Source organism: Gopherus evgoodei, chromosome 20 (genome assembly GCF_007399415.2).
Source record: "Gopherus evgoodei ecotype Sinaloan lineage chromosome 20, rGopEvg1_v1.p, whole genome shotgun sequence".
Taxonomy (NCBI): domain Eukaryota; kingdom Metazoa; phylum Chordata; order Testudines; family Testudinidae; genus Gopherus; species Gopherus evgoodei.
Window position 1 is genome coordinate 5,166,688 of NC_044341.1, and position 21,389 is coordinate 5,188,076.

A 21,389-nucleotide genomic window follows, 5' to 3' on the forward strand; every position below is an offset into this window, starting at 1 on the left:
ACAACTGCAATGAAGTCTAATATCAGTTACATGCCAGTCTGTATAGAACACCAAATGTTATGTCCAATAATGGAAAGGCCAGTATTACATGGCCAGGCTAAGTTTAAAGAATCTTTGCTAGGCTTCTGGGGGAATTGCTTGATTACTGCGAAACACAATAAGGTGTGTATTAATACACAAGGGATGTGTGTATAACAGTTATGCACAAAAAAAAAACACAGAAAATCTGAAAATGGAAGGGAGCAGAACATAAATCCTACTGCAAGTCAATTGACGCTTCCTTTACTGGGAGTTGGAGACCAGAGTTACTATAGTGAAAGCCCACCAGAATATATTTATATTCACGCTTTATATTAAAGTTATTTTTCTGAATGTTCTTTATGCTCTAAAGAGAAGTACTGTGTAAGAGTCAGGTATTGTTATTAAATGGTTAAGACACAAGTCCTGCATCTTGGCAGGGAGTTAGACTAAATTAACCTTGTAGTCCCTTCCAACCCTATAATTCTGTAAAGGACTAGTAAGTGATTAATAAGATGTCATAAGCATTTAAGCCCTGCATCCGACCTGAACCCACCCTAACCCGACTATAAGTGTTGGGTGCAAGTTGGTTGGGAAAACAACCAGACCCGCTCGGGTCAGCTCAGCTCTTTTCCTGCTGCCCGTGGGGTTGATGTGGGGGCGCTGTGGGTGTGAGTGTGCCAAGGTGAGTGTGCCAAGGAGTCCTGACACTGCTTACTTTGCAGTCCACGCACAGCACAGCAGTGGGCAGCAGCCAGCAGGAGCAGGGCTTGCAGGGGAGGACAGCTGACCCCATGGGCAGTAGGCAGCCATGGCGCTGACCCAGGTTCAGGGACCAGAGTCGGGTCGGTCAGGTTGGAAAATGACTCTACCCTCTCGAATCAGGTCGGGTGGGCTTGGGTCCAGGTCAGGCCGCCCAAGCAGACGTCTAAGGAGCATGTTATAGTCATGAGTAGTATGTATATAAGCACCTCAGCAATTAGATGGTTATAAGCAGGCTTGGCAGGATCAGACTTTTATTGGTAAATGTCACTAAATGTTGATTTCACCATACACAGATGAAAAAATATTTTGATAATAATTGAAGGTTACAGTTGGGCAAAGTAAGAAAAATCCCACCCAAGAACTTATTAGAGTTTGCTTTAAGGATATTTGCTTTGTATATTTTGCCATGTGATGTTGGCTGTTTTGTGTTTTAATGGTTGTAAAGCATTAACTCTTTGAATTTCAGCTGTCCTTAAATAACTAGTGTCTAGCCCCACCTCATCTGAACCCTTCATAATTTCCCACAATTGCAAAAATTTAAATTGATACAAATCAGAATAAAATCTTAACACCCAGATTGCACAATAGTGAATATTTAAATTGATACAAATCAAACTGTGCAAAGCCTAGTTATAAACTGTGGTTGTGATCAACCTGTTGCTCTCTTGTACTCAGGAGCCGTTGCTTAACCATCTATTAAAGCATCTATTCCTGGTTTATTAACCCCTTTATAGAATACATAGAAATGGAACCTCAGTATAAACTGTGGCTAAAAACTTTATTGATGGAGCTGGTTGAAAAATGTAAAAAAAAAGTGCACAAATTTCATCCATTATTTTTTTCATTGAAATTTAAGATTTCAGTGAGAATTTTCATTTTTTTTAAAAATGACCTATCAGAAATCATCTGCATCTCTGTTAATTAATGTTAAGTTGAGTTGAGGTTGCTTAGATTACATATCCCACCAGAGCTAACCAGAAAACAACCAGGAAATAAGCAGCTGAATCATCTGATATTCACTCCACTCATATGATCCCCATTTCAGCCTCAGGCATCTTCCTTCTACCAACTCATGCCTTCACCCTCATCCTGAGCAACCAACTTCCACAAAGTATTTAAAGATTGATTGCCGGCTGTTTAACCCTCCCCAAATCATTCCATTCCAATGGTAATCTTCATCCTGGTGTGGCGGGGAGGCATACAGCCTGTGGTCTGTTTAATGCTCTGCAACCGTCTCTCTTGGGGACTGAATACTGTTACTATTAATGCTTTCTCTGTGCATACACCATGATAAAAAGACATAGGGTCAGATTCTGCTCTGTTCTGCTCAAGCTTTGTATACTTCAGTGGATAAGTTGCACATAGTACAACAGAAAATTTGTGTGCAGGTGGCTCCCTGGTTGACCAAAGTGGGTGGATTCATTGACAGTGCCAACCATATGCCAGTGTAAGTCCACTGAGTTCCATAGAGTTTCCTCTGGATCTGCCACATTGCAACTGAGATCAGAATTTTTCTCTTTGTGGATTCACAGGCTTTCTTAGGTCGGGCACACAAGACATCCCATTAAATATCTTCCCCAATGCAATGATGAGCATCACCCGCTTACAGGAACCACCCCCCTTTTAACACCTACAGGGAAGCATCTCCTGGAAAAGGAATGGTTCAGGGAGGCTGAAAGGTTGGCAGCATCCCTTGAAACTTGATGATGTCACACCTATTATTAAATGCTTGTTTCAAGTAGCAGCCCAAGAACCTGATGTGTGAAAGTGATGAGAAAGGGTGTTTATGGCACAGTAACTCAAGGGTGGGTCTCAGTGGTGTTTCAAAGAAAAAGGTTGCACTTTGTTGTAGTGCAGGCACATCAGGGTGCTTTCAGAGGAAGGTGTATCAGTGCGGTGTTATCCAGATGCTGAAACCGTCTTAATGATGGCCCTGTATTGAAATGTAGCCCATTAAGGAATAGAGACTGATGCTCCAATTGCTGGGTTATCTCTCCACTTAAATAGATGCTGTCAAGCATTTTAAAATAGCATTTAATTTAAATTTTGTCTGGGTTTTTTTTTTATTCTCCACTGTCAAACATCCATTTTAAAGCTTGCAAATAGCATTTCTCTTTCTTTTTCCTAGATGTGTTGTTTGCATATCCCCCTGGGTTTAGTTATATATATATATTCCACAATCAGGGGATTAATTCAGCCTTGGACTCTGGAATCTTTATCCCACTGTAACATAAAAGAAAGGAAATTATTCTCTCCTTTTTATGGTTGCACCTAGATTCGAGATCAGGGCTTCCTCCTGCTAGGTGCTGTGCATACCTAGTGAGAGGCAGTCCCTGGCCCAAAGTGTTCACAGTCTGTATAGAAAAGACAGAGGTTGGGAGGGGAAACAGAGGCAGAGAAATTTGCCCATGGTCACACAGCAGGTCAGTGGCAGTGCTGGGATTAAACCTGGGATTTTTGAGTCCCACCACGGTGCCATCTCCTTAAAGGGGACCGCTGAGAGAAAGTGCTAAGTATCCAGACTTGGAAAATCAGGCCCCTTTATGGTGACTCAAGTTGAGCTCCCCAAAATGGAATAATCAATCACCATTGAAAATCTTGGCCTAAAGCCCAGTCTGCCACTTAGGGTGTGTCTACACTGCGATCACGGGGTGTGATTGCAGTGCTCTGAACACACTTGAGTTAACTTTAATGGCGCTGGCTCAGGTCCTGGAGCAGTGAAGTAGCTGCAGCACATACACTGCAGTGCGGGCCCACCTCCCGAGTTAAGCACCAAGGATTCCAGGCTTCCGCTGCTTCCCTGCTCTGGTGCCCAAGTTAGCGGGATTAAAGGTAGCTCAGGTATGTCCACATGCGCTGCAATCACTCTCCCCGATTGCAGTACAGACATACCACTAGCGTGGAATTTTATTTACATGAAAATAAGTCTTTGCAGAGATGCTTCTGCCATTAAAGCAGTTGTCCAACCTTTGATCTTTCTTCTGGGGCTTTTTCTCCCTCTCCTTGTTTTCTGTGGCCATAATAAAGCACCAGTTGTTTATCCAGAGGCAGAGTGTCCAGAGGAGCAAAGGTTCGGCGTCTTCAAGCAAGTGTTTATTTCTGGGAGCTTGACAAAATGGCTGATGGGAAATTCACTCCCATTTCCTCCCCCTCCTTCCCTTTTATTCCTCCATGACCAAAGAAGCTTTGCAGGAGAAGTGACAGGTTTCAGCAGTTATACTGCCCAGATCTCTGGAACATGCATTGTTCTCCTGCTCATTAGCTCATCATTTCACTGTAACTTTTTGGTATGTTGCAAAGAACTTGTATAGAAGGCATCTCACAGAATCACAGATCTGACAGTTCCCTTTGATCTCCTCTGTTCAAGCTTAGCTCATTATGATGATGTCGGGAATTTGTTTTCTTTTGCAAACGTTGGGCCATACACTGCCCTTAGGCAGTGCATGGGTAAAAATAAATTACCCTCTTCATCCAACTCTTTCCAAACATTTCATAAACATTAATTGAGCCTCACAGCCTCTCTGATGAAGTAGGAGAGGTTATTGTACCCCAAACTTATAGATGAGGAAACTGAGGCACAGAGAGGGGTGAGTAGGTGTCTAAAGTTAAGCAACTAAATCCTAATTTAGGCACTTAAATACATTATATTAAAGTCTTAAGAACATTGTTCTGCTGCTGATGTTTCCACTAGCTTTGTAGAGTTAGTGAAAATTATCTCCTCTTTAGTAGGTGGATCATCTACATCTGGGCTTAGCAGGCTGACACCAATTGCAGAGAAGTTTATGGTGGCCCAGGCTCGGTGGGAGGGGTATGATAGAATAGGACTGACCTCAGAAAATGCTTTCCAAAAAGAGTTACTCAGATCCAAAAGGAGATGTTTTAACCACGTTCACATCCCTTGTGTGTTCATCTCCATAGGGTTTAGAGTGTGAAACCATTATGCACTCATCTACTGGTGAGCAGCAAATTATTTTGCTCAAGTTCTAGAATATTTTCTGGCAGTTCATTTCAGGCTCTATGTTCAATTGTAAAATTTCCTCATTGTTGTGTTTTGCCAGGCCCATAAGTCAAACGGTATTGGTTTTGTTCCCTGACTGGATAGTTTCTTTATTTCACCAACACAGCGCCAGCTGAGAAATGTATAATTAAACACCTGGTTCAAACCTGCACTATTGTTTTTTACATCGCATACCAGGGAATTTACACTGTGCACTGCAACCTGCATCTTCAATTTTAATATTCTCAATTGGAAGTTCAAACCAGCTGCATCCCAGGAATTATTTGCAGAATAAAATAATGAATAATTCCAAGTGACAAGTCAGTGTGAATTTTGCAATCTCAGTTCAAGGACAGGGATCAAAGATGAAATTCTCAGAAAAATTGTTTATTGTGAATTATTCACTTGGCTGCAGAGCAGAACAAGATTTCCACCCATCCTGGTTATTCCCAGATTGATCTAATCCGATTGAGGTTGTCCAGTCTCTTCCACTAAGTAGCTCAGACTCTGGGGATGATCCCATCACCTCTGCACACGAGTCACTTAGTAAACACCAGTCACCCTTCATCTGTTCACGAACTAAGCCTTCTACTCTTTCATACGAATACAGAGCTTTCTTCCCAGTGACTTTGGGCATGGAAGCTTTGTAGTGTGCTATAGATGGCATTCTAGGCAGACTAAGACTGCTGAGGAAGATGTTCTTGTGAACAAATTGCTGTAGCCCAGCACCATATAGGGTTTCCTGTAGTCTTCTTTTCACTCTCCTTCCATTCATCTGTTTCCTGGGAGGAGAAGTGCTGCATAGTGTGCTGTCCATGGTGCTGATTCTCAATATAGACACGATCCTAAGGACCTGAGAGAGACAAGGTGGGCGAGGGGTCCTCTGCAATCATAGGACAATGATAAGTTAGTAGACAGCAGGGTGTTTTGGAAATTGTTGTAATAGGCATAAAACAAGTCCATGTTTTTTTTAGTGTCCTGCTGCCTATTAACTCTCCATTGTCCTGTGACTGGAGAGGTGTTAACTGTCCACTTCAATTTAAGTGGTCTCCTACAATATGTGTGAAATTCTTATGCTTAACAATCTGTCCCACCTTATGTTTAGCTTGGGCATTCTGGTTACCTTCTCCAGACCTGAGGAAGAGTTCTGTGAAGCTCATAAGCTTGTCTTTTCCACCAACAGAGGTGGGTCCAATAAAATATATTACTTCATCCTTCTTGCCTCTCTCATGTCCTGGGACTAACATGGCTACAACAACACTAATAATACTGGGGGGTGTCTTGCATCTCCTCACCTGCCCTTTCTCAGAAGCCATGTTGGACCTATGTTGGAATCCGTTGGGTATTTCAGCACTGGCTTTGGCTGTGGCAGGCACTGAACAAAGCTGGGATAATGTAGGGAGCCTGAGCCAGAACTGTACAGTCCTGATAATGGGGGTTCACATACTGGGGAAGGACGAAGTCGATGATATTTTCATAAGGTGTTAAGTATAAACTAAGGCTCAGCCATGGCCGTACCAAGAGAGAGGGAGGATGGTCCAGGGGTTACGGGGCTAGCTTGGAACTAGGGGAACATGGGCCCTGCTGCAATCTTTCTGTTGGACCTTCCACTAAATTTAGCATCTCTGTGCCTCAGTTCCCCATCTGTACAGTGGGGACAATAGCACTGCCCTGCCTGTCGGAGGTGCTGTGAGGATGGAAGATTGTGAGATGCTCAGGGTAATGGGGACCAGATAAGTAACTGAGATTGATACTGCTGGGTTCTCCACCCTTTTTCCATGCCGCAGGGTGGCAGTTTATTTCAGAGAAACAGATCCTTGTACCATACTGAGTGGTTGTTAGGCATATGCGAGCCTTGTCCCGACAAGTCACATCCTGTTGGAAGCAATTCCATGCCCTGATGTTTGCTGTTTTTCTTTCTTTTCAGCCTATCAGCTCTTCAAATGCCACCCTCCGACCATTGTTCCCAATGCCGAAATCATCACTGAGAATGAAGAATTTAACATAGGTATCTTCTCCCCACACCCATCCCCGTAGGATAGGCTGCATCAGAACAGAGGAGAGCTCCCTGTAGCTGGTATCTTGGTTCCAGTGCTATGTGCTTCAGAGGAACCCATCTAATTCTGCACTAGTCAGCATGGGAGGTTGGAGGGCTTGCCCCAGTTCGGTGACTGGCTTATGCACCGAATCAGCTGGATTTGATAGTCTTTTATCCTCACTGGTGTAACTGCAAGGACACATCTCCTATGAAAGCCCAGTCCGTGTTCAGAAATGTACAGAGCTATTTGCCTCAGTCACATCCTGCTGCATTAAGATGTCTCAGGCAATTAAAGTGTGTAGCAGGCCATGAGGCTTCAAACAAAAGCTTTCCTCCATATTTTTGAATTTTCAGTGTTGTTTCTGTGTTTAAAGTATGTCCACAGCCAGAAAAGTTGCCATGATCAAAAGCTACCTTGCTCACTGTATCCGCTCCTTCTGGGCCAAATCCTCAGCTGGTGTAAATCAGCATAGCTCCACTGAAATCAGTGGAGTGACACTGATTTACACCCATTCAGAATGTGACCCGCATGTGCCACATTTTACTTGTATAGCCATATATAATCTATTTAGTTATACTCCACATATTATCCCCATATATCTATGGGGGGATCCAGCTCGATTTGTGTCTGTCTTGCGCATTATCAACACCATTGCCAGCTAAGTTCTGATTGCAGGACCCACACTGGTGTAAGAACCAGGAGGTGGGTTCTCAGATCCTGAGGGACTGTGCAGCCGATGTGCAGTGGACCTGCACCTCACTGAAGCCCTTAAAAGGTGGTTGAAGTGGGTATTAAGTGGAGCTGCACGTGGGTGAATTTTCCCCCTGTGGATTGGTATTCTCTGGCTATAGGATAGGTGACTTGTGCAATTGATGCACTGGGTCCCCTGCAGTCAGCCCCTTTGAGCAATCTCATGAAATAGCAGCTACAGCGGGAATGAAATGGTACCTAAGCCTGGTACTGGCCACTCTGAATAGGGGTGAATTTCATCCTTGATAAACCAAACCTTCTCCCCAGCTGAGGGCGTTTGTCTTTTTTTCCAGGTGACATTGTGAGGTATCAGTGCCTCCCCGGCTTCACCCTGAGCGGAACTGAAATCCTGACGTGCAAGCTGGGGACTCATCTCCAGTTCGGAGGGCCGCCCCCCACCTGCGAAGGTAACTGGCCTGGGTCCCAACTCATTAGCAAAGCTTTTCTCCCTGAAAGACCCTGGTGCAGGGAGCGCAGCTCTTCTACTGCCATGGGACTCAGTCTAGCCAGCTGCAGGTACTGAGCAAAGCAGAACGAATAGTAAAAAAATGATCAGTTAATTTATGACAGTATCCGTCTGAGAAATGATTTGAGAAATTATATGTAGTCAGTTGCAGCCCCTGCTGATTGCCATGGGAGCTGACGGCTCTCAACCCCTCCTGGTAGAATTTGTCTAGCATTGGGTAGCGCTGTGTTATGCCTTGAGGCCCCAGCAGAGGAAAGCATTTGAACACATGCTTAATTTTAAGCACAAGTGTAAGTACTTCCCCGAATCACAGCCCGAACGAAGCCTTTCCGGGCACTGTTCTGACACAGCAGACACCTGGTTACATCCATGAAGGCATTAAAACAACAATTCAAACATCCTTATCCTTGGAGAGACAAAGATCCCTCTCTGACCATTTGCCAGTGATACATGAAACCCTGTAGCACCAAGGAACTGACTTCAGCTAAGTACAGTCCTCCTGAGGGCAGAGTCTGTGAGGCGCAGCTTCTGGATTAGTACTACACAGTGCATTAAAGGAGAGAAAATTGAACGCCCTGAGTGTGATGCATCACACCCCTTCCTGTTACTCAGGAGGAATGCCAAAGATGCAACCCTGTTATCTTATTTATCCTATCTCTTCCTATTGATAGGTTTTTTTCCACTTCAGCCATGGTTATCTCTTCATCTTCTTTTCACCATCTGGGCATTTTTGCTGTATAATGGGAGATTTTTCTCCAACTTTGTCTCTAATAGTGTGAGAACGGGGTGGGAGGGGCAGATATTTGGTTATTAACTGGTGGTGGTTAGCCTGCAAGCCAAGAGATTGTTTAAATGATATCTGGTCACCAATTTACAGAGGTAAAAAAAATCATTATTGGGCTTAAGGATTTGGAAAGAATCCACTGTCCCTTCTGGACAGCTCCTGCTGTTTTCTGTAATCCCAAGTATAGCGTTCAATACAGCATTCAATCACTGATGGATGGATGTACAGATAAATAAAGATCCTCTTATGGGTTTGTATTTTGGTGTCTCTTGGGTTAGACTTTTTGGTTTATTTTTACACCAAACTTTTATTCAACACTTGCTTCTGGTATAAACACTTCTGCGATTGTGTGAGATCTAGGGATTAGAGCAAGCAACTAGGACTGACTAGGGTTCTAGTCTAACTGATTTCCTAGTAATCTTGAGCAAGTCTCACAAGAGCTATGTCTCAGTTTACCAGTCAGTAAAATGGGGATAATAAAGTTTGCTCGGTCTTGGAGGGAATATTCTGCGGCTCAATAAGAGAATGGTTGCACAGTGCTTTAAGATTGTCAGTCAAAAGGTGAGGCCCTGATCCATCCCTGTGTTACTCCGGTTTTATACCCATGCAACTCCCATGGATTTTGACAGTTTCCTCACACAAAGCTGGAGTGACACAGACCCAGCTCATGCACAGTGCTGTTTTTCCTTGACTTCAGCTAGAGTTGCTGCGGGCTCAGCACTCTTAAAAAGTAGCCCACTTAGTGCAGAGCCTAAATCAGGATTTAGGTCTGGAATTTTCCAAGGATCCCAAGAGAGTCCCTAGATCCTAATAAAGGTCAATTGGAGTTGGGAGCCTTGTCACCTTAAGCCACTTTGGAAATTTCAACCTAACTCTAAGATCCTGCATTTTAAAACCTTGGCTTTCCTTTCTTCCCATCATTTTCTTCTGGCCCCTGAAACGAGGTCTCATTTTCTGGGTTTGGTTTAGTGCACTGCCTGATGAACGAGGTTCTGATGGACTCCACCGGCGTGATCCTCAGCCAGAGCTACCTGGGGCGTTACCCCCATTTCCAGACCTGCTCCTGGGTGATCAAAGTAGAGCCCGGGTACAACATCACCCTCACCATTGAGTATTTCCTGAGTGAGAAGCAGTACGACGAGTTCGAGATCTTTGATGGTAACTGTCACATGAATCACACGGATGCTGTCTGTTGGGGGTGGGGGAAAGAACACAACCGTGTAGCAGTGAGCATTGCTGTTAGTCACTAAACACTGTCTTCCCTGAGCCTAGGAGGTTCCTTCCACCGACACGCCTATCACTGTGTTGTGCTTGGAAAAATCCCTCCTAAGTGGGTATGTCTACGCTGCACTTAAACACCTGCAGCTGGCCTGACTTGCGCTTATGGGGCTTGGGCTATGGAGCTGTTTGTAATTGTGGCATAGACATCATGCTGGAGCCCAGGCTCTGGGGCCTTCCCAGTCACAAGGTCCCAGAGCCCAGTCTCCTATCCAAGTCTACACCACAATTATAATGGCCCCGTCGCACAAGCCCTGCAAGCTGGAGTCAGCTGGCGCGGGCTGACCATGGAGGTGTTTAGCTGCAGTGTAGACATACCCTGAGGGAGCATTTCTGCTTGGAAATGCAGCACGGTGAGAAATTCTAGCTTCGCGCTTCACTTCTGGGTGAGGAAGAGGCCAGGATTTCATCGCGGTGGGATGGCTCAGCGAAGTTGTTGGGACAGCTGTGCATGGAGAGATGGAAGTAGCTGGAGCATGTGCAAGGCTGAAGAACAATGAGGAAGGTCGTTGGGGAGGATGGGTTGAGACCGGGAATGAAAGGATTTTAAAGCAATCCAAAGACATTTCCCTAAACCACACACCAAGCACCTTGCAGGAGAGCCGAGGGTCTCCTGTGTCACAGCTGAGCGGCTCCGTTCTTGTGCTCAGAAATGGAACCTCATGGCTGAACGAGAGCACAGACCCCTTGCTCATTACCCCAGTGAGTGTGCAGAAGGTTGTGTCCCGTGAAGGTGAAATCCTGGCCCCACAGAACTCAATGGCAATGTTCAGGAGGAAGCGAGAGCTCCCACAGTATGGCCAAAAGCAGGTCTGGCCCTGTGTTCCTTCTGCAAAAATCAGGTCCCAGTGTGTGAGGCTAGGAGTGGCTGTCGCTGAGCGGAGGTGCTGGGCCCAACCTTCACTTGTCCAATCTTTCCCGAAAGGTCCCGCTGGCCAGAGTCCACTGCTGTTGTCTCTAAGTGGGAATTACTCTGCTCCTCTGACTGTAACCAGCACTGGGAACAAGGTGTATCTCCGCTGGTCCTCTGACCATACGTACAGCCGAAAGGGCTTTAAAATCCGCTACTCAGGTGAGTTCGTCGTAGAGACTGGAAACCGGCCCCTGAGAATGTGGCCGTTCCTTTGGCTACCTCCCTTTGCTTTTCCTATTTGAGTGTTATTGCTGTATGAGCCAAGCAGGACTGTGTTGGGGGAATGGAGCTGTACAGAGCATTCTGGAGCAGCCCGAAGCTTGCCTACTTTTCAGTTCACTGACGTTTGGGAAACTGGGTCAGTTGGGGGTTTCCAAAGGAAACGTGCTGCTTTTGCCTGCAGTTCACCCTGCATGTTGTATTTCTGATGCCCTCATCCCTGTGATATCTGGGCATCAAACCTTTAGTTGGGGGAGGAGGGAGCAAAAACTCAGGGAACCGAAACCAGAAAAATGTTACATGATCTCAGTGATCCAAAACTAGTTCCACATAGCTCTCCATAGACAAAATTCGACCCGGCGTTGAGTTGAGTCCCACTGAAGTTGAACGTACAGAGTAGGCTTTTTGCAGACTCTTGGCATCGGGGGGGATTTTATCCTAAGGAAGCACCACCTGTTGTGTGGATCTGAAGCCCTGATTGGACAGCTTCTTCCACATCTAAGTCCTTAAAACAGCATTTCCCTCGCTTTGATCCATTTAAAGATCACTGTGATGCTGTGTTATTGGAGCCTAATATTGAGGAGATGCTGTCTGGTGCGTAGCATCAGAAGCACAGTCCTTGGAACTTGTGTGAGAATCCATTTGGTGCATGAGAAGTGACTCGAGGTGACTTCTTGTATTAAGGCACCCAAAGGGAAATACTAGGACTAAAATCCTGCTCCCATTCCAGCCACTGAGGGTTTTGCCATTGCTGTCAGAGGGAACAGGGTGAGTTTTAACATCTCATCCAGCATAAACCAATTACCGGATACTGACTGTTTACTAAGAATTCCTCAAAATTAATTAGCATCTTTTGGAAGCTAGCACATTTCAATTACTTAATGAAAGCCATAAAACTAGAGTGCGACCCTGAGTGAATGTCATAAATAAATGACATTACTCAGTAAATGAATCAATTAATATTTAATTACCAGACATTACTCCTAATTTCCAGAGCTGAGTAAATCTTGGTGGTTTTGCTCTTCTCAGAGTGGGCTTGTGAACATTTCCTTTTTGATTTCTGACCTGGACCTCCACTGAGAACATAAAAACCCAAAGCAAAACTCTTTCAAGCTTACTGAGTTTTACCTCTTTTTATCTCCAAAAGACTTGCAAAATTAAGAGTTTTGCCCAACTTCCCATACAAGAAAAGTACTTGAATGATAGCCCCCATCTGATTTACAGGATGGAGGGACTCTATCCTGGGAAGCAGTGACTCTACAAAAGATTTGGGGGGGTAGTGGTGGATAATCAGATAAACATGAGCTCCCACTGTGACCCAGTGACCAAGAGGGCTAATGTGATCCTTGGATGCATAAACAGGGGAATCTCAAGTGGGACTAGAGGGATTATTTTACCTCTGTATTTGGAATTGGTGCGACCGCTGCTGGAATCCTGTGTCCAGTTCTGGTGTCCACAGTTCAGGAAGGACGTTGATAAACTGGAGAGGGATCAGAGAAGAGCCAGGAGAATGATTAAGGATTAGAAAACCTGCCTTCTAATGATAGACTCAAGGAGCTCAATCTATTTATGTTAACGATGGAAGGGTAAGGAGTAATATGATTATAGTACCTGCATAGGATACAAATATTTAGCAGAGAAAACATGATCCAATGGCTGGAAGTTGAAGCTAGACACATTCCGACCGGAAATAAGGCGTACATTTTTAACAATGAGCGTAATTAACCATTGGCAGCATCTACTAAGGGTTGTGGTGGATTCTTCATCTCTGACAGTCAATCGTTAAATCAAGACTGGCTGTTTTTCTGAAAGGTCTGCACTGGGAATGGTTTGGGGGCAGGTCTCTGGCCTGTTATACAGCAGGTCAGACTAGATGATCCCGGTGGTCCCTTCTGGCCTTCAAATCTCCATAAAGCACAGCAGCATCTGGATTGTCACTGGCAGCGTTTTCAGTGCTTCCTCTAGAATGCTGAGGTGCTTTGTAATACTGGCTCCGGGTCCAGCCCCAGTTTGCTCAAAGGGTGTGTGACCGTCAGACCATCCCTGCCTACTTGGAACAGAACCTGAAATCAGTCGCGTTCAGATGCTTTCGGTGTTCAAGAATACCCCGCCCCTTGCGCAGAGCACTCTCAAAGCCCCATCCTGAGCAGTGCTGAGCACCCACAATTCTCATTGAATCCAGTGGGAGTTGGGGGCACTCACAACCTCGCAGGGTCAGGTCCTAAATTACTAAGGGCAGAACTGTGAGCTGCATCTCACGGTGCTGTAAGGGCCGTCTCCGTGAACAGCTCTCCCATGCAGGTAGGCCGAGTCTGGACTCCATTCCCCTAACATGTCAGCCAGCAGCCCTGACCTGGTGCAAAAGAGGGAAGTCATCTTTTCCCCTTTGAGCCGAAATGGAAATGTGTCTTTGAATCACAGTTCCGTCCCTGGTCTGCTGCTGGAGCAGGACAGCTACACACTGCCCCTGATGCAGGCCACAATAATGTTACAGTCTGGCCCTAAATATGTTCGGAAATTACTCGCGGAGCGGACGGGTTCTTTGCACTGCTGTTAATGATGCCTGTTCGTGATTATGTGCCGTTGTAACATTTCCGCCTTTGGCTTTATGTTTTTTGCAACCCCTCTCTTTCCTTGTAAGATCTTAGACCAAAGCAAACGCCGTCTAACACCTAAGCACAGAGAGGGGAATTTGTCTCGACATGGCACTTCTTTTGTTCCAAGATATGTTTATGTGTGTGTGACATATTTTCCCCCTTCTCCAGCTCCCTACTGCAGCCTCCCTCTGCCCCCTTTCCACGGCTCGATTCTCAGCCATACCGGGCTGCAGCCAGGCAGCGAGATCCTTTTCGGCTGCGACGCGGGCTACCGTCTCATTGGCCACAGCGGTACCACGTGCTCAAGGCACCCTGAAGGCTATTACCACTGGAGTGAAGCGGTTCCTCTGTGCCAAGGTGGGGAGAAGACACATGAATTCCTGTGGGGACACCCAATCCCCTGAGCTCCTCAATCTGAGCTCGGATTAAGCGCTGGCTTGCTTGGTGGCATGGGCTGGGTAGACCTGCACTGCCATGGCCCTTTTCCCCCTGCTCACTGGGTGTCTCTGGCTGCGGGTAGGGGCAGCGGGGAATGCTCACTCAGGGCGAGCAAGGGGCCAGGAGGTGGGGTTGACGTTACGGCTTGGGCTAGAGCTTAGGCTCTGAAGCCTTAGGGAAGGGGGCAGGGTTCCAAGCCTGATCACAACATGTACCATTGTGGCGGAACGGGGTCATGGTACAGCCCAGCCTGGAGCGAGGGCTTTTGGGGTTAGGGTGGGGTTTTCAGAAGCACCTATGGAGCATGGGTCTCCTTGACCTGCAGTGGGATTGTGGCTTCAGTGGCAGAATTGTGCTTCCTAACTCCCTTAGGCACATCTGAAAATTCCAGCCTCAGCTAATTATTGTGAGCTAAGGGGGAGATTTCCCAAGGCACAGATGACAAGTAGGTGCCCCGCTCCCATTGGCTTTCAGTAGGAGCTGGGACATAATGGTCCTTTGTGAATTTCTCTCTTACTGATCATGTGTCTCTAGCACACAGCGCTTTGCACATGCATCAGAGGGGACAGCTCCCACCAGAACATAACCTGCTGCATCACCATATTCCATCCTTTTTTTTTTTTTAAACCCAGCTCTCTCCTCCCTGCTCACTGCTTTTGGTATTTGTACCTGTTTTCAATCCCACGATCAACCCTGCTTTTCTTTGTTGATAAAACACTTCTCTTTATCTGGATGGGGTTTTCCATTAGCTCCAAATGTTTCTTCCTGTAATGTTCCAAGTGAATGTAACGCTGGGGAATCAACGTTGTATTGATGGTTCTCGAAACTGGCCAGAGAACAGGTACAGTGTAGGCAAGGTGTTCTTATACTAGTGTTATCCATTACCCTGCGGAGTAGCAGGATAGTTCAGGATGGGATTTTCAAGAGATGCTTAAGTGTTTTAGGAGCATAAGGTACGCTTGTGCTCCTCAATTACTTAGGGCCAGATTTTTAAAGGTATTTAGGTGACTAACACCCATTAAAAACCTGGGTGCTAGGCTCTTTTGTAAATCCTGTCTGTTTACACCTTAGCTTCTCTGAGGACTGGGAAAGAAACCCAGATGGCTACATCTTTCAAAATGCAAAACTTTGATGAAAATGGTTGCTGTGTGGGGAAGAATGTCTCTATTTTTTAACCATTTTTTTGATAAACAGCATTTCGAGGTGATGTTGTTTGGTTGAAATTTGAAATTTCGACACAAAAAACTCAGGAGTAAAATTTGCAAAAATGTTGCTAACATCTTTCTTCATTTTTCAACCAACTGCAGAGGGCAGGAGGGGATATGGACACTCCAGACTGCAAGGGATTGCCCTGGGACCCACCCTTTCCAATTGCAAGGGCTGCTCTGTGTTGGTTGCTCTGAATAACCTTTTAGAGTCTGTACTAACAGATGGTCGAGTGGGGTAAAGCAATCCAAGCTGCAGAAAGCTGTGCTGTTAACAAGAGGCAGATAAGGGATGCAGCTGGGGCAAACAAGAGAATAATCCCAGTCTAAAATACAAACTGGGGTAAGAGCCGGTTCGTTGAATAGAGCAGCTGAATCCAACAGTAGGACACAGTTATATTAGCAGTAGGCTGTCATGGCAACTGTAGCTCATGAATCCCAGTGGAATGAGACATTAAACCAAGTGTGAAGAATTTCTATCTGGTACCTGAGAGAGCAGGAATTACTTGCTGAAATCTTTCTAAAGGAAAGCCCCACCATCCTTGTTGCTGCGCCAGAGGCTCGTAACACTCCTGAGCCTTTACTAGATTGGCCCCTTGAGTTGCCACCTGCCCTAAAAGGTGATTTACATTGGGGATCACATTCCTATTAAACCAAACCAAACCACCCTCCAGCCTAAATCCTGAAAAGTATTTAGGAGCCTAACTCCCATTGGTTTGAAGGGGAGTTAGGTGCCTAAATACCTTTGAGGATCTACGCCTGCCTTCCTGCAAGATGAGGAATTTTAAAGCACCAGGAAGATTTTACTTGTATAGAGAGAGTGTATTGGTTCCTGGATTGTGGGGGACACGTCCTGCTGCTGCACCAAGTTGGATAGCGACAAGACAGTAAAAGTGGGACAAGGGGCCTTAGTCCCATTCAGCCTTCCTCGGTGATGGCGCTGAAGCTGACTCTGTCAAAGCTCTCCTGAGTTGTGCGGTCCATTAGTTACAGCTACAAGGCCTGGAAGGCAGAAAGCCCCTGTGGTGTTATTGAGAGCTTGGCAACTCAGACCCTGCATGAAGCCTGCTCCTTCCAGAGTCATTGGCTGTTTCTAAAGCAGCGGGGGGCTCTCTGCCTGCGAGCAGAGTTTTGCTCCGGAGCTGCTTCACCAATAACACCTGCCTGTGCCTGTGGATCGATTTACTGGGTGTGACTCGGCCATGCACCCTGCCCTGTAGGCACCTGGCATGTTCCAGTGAAAGGTTCATGGTAAAGCAGCAGGAGTGCGCAGGGAGACCCAGCAATGATAGGGTTAACACTCTGCCCTTTATTTGGGTTACTTCTTTTATCAGTGCACAGCAGGCCAAACTGCTCGCCAGTGTGACTGCACGGACTCTGTAGAGTTACATCAGGAATGTGTATGGCCCAGTCTCTTTACAAATATTAGATAGATGAAGTTGGGGGAAAGCACATCCTTTGGGACTAGTGGGTTGAGTACAGAACTGGGAGTCAGGACTCCTTGGTTCTCTCCTTGTCTCTCTGTATGACTGTTGGCAAGTCACTTCCCGTCTCTGTGCTGTAGTTTCTCCCCCATTTTTAAAATACAAATCCTATTTCCCCACCATTATCGAGAGCTTTGAGCTCTGTGGTACTAGATAAGTAGCACTTGCTAAGTGCTACTTATTACCATAATTCACAGTGGTAGCAGCTCCCCCATCTGGCCTTGATGAGATGTGATCAATTGCTGGCTTGTATATGTTGCCCAGTACAACTACATGAACTCCAGCACACATTTTTTGTTGCTCTCTTTCAGCCAAATGGCAACCTTTTGTTTTTGGCTGTCCTCAGCATCTCTCTTTTCCAGTAGCTAGCATCACACAGCAGGGATATGGGAACTTGTCCCACAACATGGAATAAATTGCTCAGACAATCAGCCATGTCAGGAGGATGGGAACTGGGGTCCCCATAAACACATGGTTTAGTTAACAATGACGTTTCGCGTAGCCCCCTTCTGCCAGCTCATAATCCTCCATTCCTTTCGCCATCCTCTCCAAGTAATCTTTATTGCCTGTTCTGTCCTGGTTGACATTTATGGAACTAGTACAGAACATTCAGCAGGGAGCAATCGTCCCTTGGCACAGAGGGGACAATACAAAATGATCTAATACATCTTTTCTACCTCTGCCGTCTATTTTTAAGCTGCCTTGTTTTTGCAATCACAGCTACATGTTTGCCATCAAAGCATGTGTCCTCTTCCCTAGCACACATTCTTCCTGCAAACACTGCTCTCGTACCTTCCCCCTCCCTCTCCAGCAGCTCCCTTCTCCCCCATCCTGAGAGTTAGGCTCCGAATGGGTCCCTCAAAGATATGTGTTGACTTTGCTTTCCCTGGGAAGAGTTCCAATATTTCATCCTCTTCTCTGACTCCCCTGGATTGCGGTGCTTGCATTTCAACCTGGGTAATGCACGGCTGGAGCAGATGGCAAGTATACTGCAATCCCGAAAACCAAGCCTCTGTGCTCTATGCCGGGCCCTGTAAATAGAGACTGAATAATCCCACATTCTGTTCAAGGATGCCAAATTTGCAAGTAGGGGCATCCTTCCACTGCAAAGTGAAGGGCGCCAGAGTCCATGTCATGCAGCAAGCAGAATATCCGAAGGCCCAACCAGCCATCTGTGGTGGACTGTTCACATTTCAGCCTGGCCATCTGCAGGTGAAGAGGGTTTTATGGGGAAGAGAGGGGATTAGTAGTGTAATGAATTTTTTATTTAACTTCATCTGGCTTGAATGACCCAGATTATTGCTGACTACCCTCTGGCCCCTTCATTCTAGTGCTTCTTCTCTTGTCATTACCCCCTCCCCAATATTATGTCTGTGTTGCTAGTTGCTGTGGTGTCACTTCTCCAATATTATTTATTATGTGTATTGTAGCTCCTAGAGCCCCATTGTGCCAGGCGCTGTGTGCACACGCAGCAGAAGTGAGAGGAAAGAGATGCTTATCCCCATTTTACAGATGTGGGAACTGGGATACCCAGCATAAGGTTGGGGGTTTCAAAGGAAATTTAGGAAATTGTGTCCAAATCTCATGGAGTTTGAATGGAAATTGGGCACCCAGTTCTCTTCAGCCCCTTTGAAAAGCCCAGCCTTAAGCGCTCCATGCCTCAGTTTCCCCAAATGGGGATGATAATCCTTGTGTCATGCTGGGGACTTGTGGCAGAAGTTGGTTCTGCTCAGGCCCAGTACCCTACCTCAGCCGCTAGGTCCTCTGGTTTGCAAAAGGCATTGGTGCTAAAGGATCCCTGCGCCAGCATAGAGCACGGAGCCATCTCCGCTCTCCGGTTCCATGCACACTAAAGCTCAACTCCAAAGGCCTGTGAAGTCAATAGAAAGACTTTCAGGGTAGTTCTGCATTGCAAAGAAACAAAACCCTTCAGCAGCTAAAAATAGCAGTGCAGGTGTTGGGGCTTGGGTACGAGCCTGAGCCCTGAAATCAAGCCAGGGGATTGGGTCTTGGAGCCTGGGCTCAGCCCAGGTGGAAATGTCTACACTGCTGTTGTCCTCCTGGAGTGCAAGCCTGAGTCAGTTGACCCAGGCTCTGAAACTCGCCACGGAGGGTTGGTTTTTTTACTGTATTTTTAACCTGCACTGACTTTAATGGGCTTTGGATCAGTGTATTAATGTTTCACTTCTGAGTTTTCTTTCTGGCGAAGTCCCTAAACACCACCGTCTCCTTGTCTCTCCTCTTTCTCTTCAACTCCGAGGGGCAGACAGGGTGAGGTAGACACCTGAGGAAAAGCTATTGGCTTGGTGGTCACCCTTTCAATTGCTCTAATCAGATATAATGTATGAAAAAAAGTGATTACAAACTGACAACTAACAGGCTAAGAATGATACGAATTTCCGGCACCATCTTCTTTCACCTCTGAATGAAATTGGTATTCAGCAGGGCAATTTGTCTAGACACCCCGTCTCCTAGCTGGATTCATCAAGCTCCTTAGCTTGCTGAAGTGACATACATGTGATTATCATTTCAGCCGGGGATATGCCTGATCCCGCTAATACCTGCTTGCTGGATTACCCACGTGTATAAGCAAGACCAGCTTATGTTAGGTGCTTCTTAATTGCTTTCCAGACTGGAGCATTGAGTGACTCCAGCGCTGGTAATGAGATGAAAGCGCTTTGCACCTCTAAGGGTGGAAATCCATGCCACCAATAGCAGGTCTGTGCAGAATGAAATGAGATGGGTCTGTCCACTCAATGCCCTACGGGGCCCATGTCACAAAAAGCCACTCTCCTGGCTGGCTCTGAGTTTTGCAACCTTTCATGTCCTGGAGGGTGAATAAGAGGAAAGGTGAAGTGTTGGACTGTGAATTGCTCTTCCAGATTCCCTTGGGTGGGACCTTGCACAAGCCATGTCACCTCTGTGTTTTCATTCCCCACCTGGAGGGGTTGTCAGTACTCTCCCATTGCATGCCTTGTCTGTGTGGCTTTTAACCCCTTCAAGGCTGTCTCTCACTGAGTGTTTGTACAGCAACCTAGCACACCAGGGCCCTCATCTCAGCTGAGGAGGAAGGAGGAGGGACTGGATGCTCCTTTCACCACTAGAGGGGGTCCCATACTGGTGAAGCTTGGATGCGGCAGCTGTGACCTAGTGGCTAGAGCACGACTGTGGCATTCAGGGAATTGTAGTTCTAGTCGCGGCTCTGCCCCTTTGTGCCTCAGTTTCCCCTCCTCAGTTTTACAAGCTCTCCTTTGTACGGTGCATTTTGAGTCTGCCCACACGGTGCCTGAGCAGAGGAAGCTCTTTCTCTAGGGATGGTCACTCCAGTAATAAATTCACTTTAGCCTGGTTAAAAAGAGACATCCACATGTGCCGTTGCTTGGTGCAGGGGTCCACCCCAAAGCAGCCGTTTCTAAAAATCCTGTTATCTTCTTCAACCTCTCTAGCCTGCAGTGGCATTTTGCAGCGCGGCTCCGTTGGCTGCTTTCTAACATCAGCGTAGCATTGCACAAGCTCTCCATTCCCGTTTGCCATCCTACCCCAGTCCAGACGGTGGGCTCTGAGTTGGGGCCCGTGGACTCACCAGTCCAAATGGACCAGCTGCTGTCTTAGCCCAGACTCGAGAAGAGAGGGGCAGGAACCCACTTGTTAGTTTTGGAGGCTAGCCCAGGCCACTTTTCCAGCCACCGTGAATGCTGATGAAGAATAGAGGATTGAGAGACAGCTTCTGCTTGCCCAATTTCCAGCTCTGTGGGCAGGGGAAGAGGTCAGCAATGACATGCAGCGTGTTGTACAAAACCCGGAGCACTGACACAAGCATTCCAGTCCGCCCTGTGCTTGGGTGACAGGCTTCTGCATCCACTCCTCTGTCCCCTAGGACCAGCCCCCTTGCCAAACCCTCCACGTTTGCTCTCTCTGTCCCTGCTGTCCCATTAAGCCAGACACTTTCAGGGCCTTGAACTCCAGCCCACCACACTGCATAAGAATGGCCATACTCAGTCAGACCAACGGTCCATCCAGCCCAGTACCCTGTCTTCCAGCCCGGTGGCCAGTTTGGCTTCGAATCCCCACTGGTGGGGGCACCTGGAGTGGGCCCAGGTCCATTAATTAACCATCTATCAACATTTCAGCTCAGAGGGCAGTATTTTTCCCCCTCCCCAGCTATCTCCTGTGGAGTGCCCAGAGCCCCGACAAACGGGATCGTCTTCGGCAAGGAGTACACCGTGGGTACCAAAGCTGTCTATCATTGCAACCAGGGATTCCACCTGCAGGCCACAGAAGAGTCCACCACAGAGTGTCTGCAGACAGGGCAGTGGAGTAACAGCAACATCCCTCCACAGTGCATGGGTGAGTAGCCTCCAGCTGGGCTCGGTCACCTTATCCGCGAGGTGATTTAGAAAGGCTGTCCAGCCAAGGGAACGTTACATTTATGGCTT

At 46.7% G+C, this 21,389-nt stretch overlaps 1 protein-coding gene across 1 annotated transcript in view; it reads left to right on the forward strand.

Annotated features, from left to right (window-relative positions):
* Positions 1 to 21,389, forward strand: part of CSMD2 (CUB and Sushi multiple domains 2) — a 531,569-nt gene that overhangs the window by 454,579 nt on the left and 55,601 nt on the right. The window contains 6 exon segments of the mRNA XM_030539111.1: positions 6,708 to 6,788; positions 7,863 to 7,976; positions 9,789 to 9,977; positions 11,023 to 11,169; positions 13,995 to 14,183; positions 21,115 to 21,300. Coding sequence (XP_030394971.1) covers positions 6,708 to 6,788; positions 7,863 to 7,976; positions 9,789 to 9,977; positions 11,023 to 11,169; positions 13,995 to 14,183; positions 21,115 to 21,300 — 906 coding nt within the window.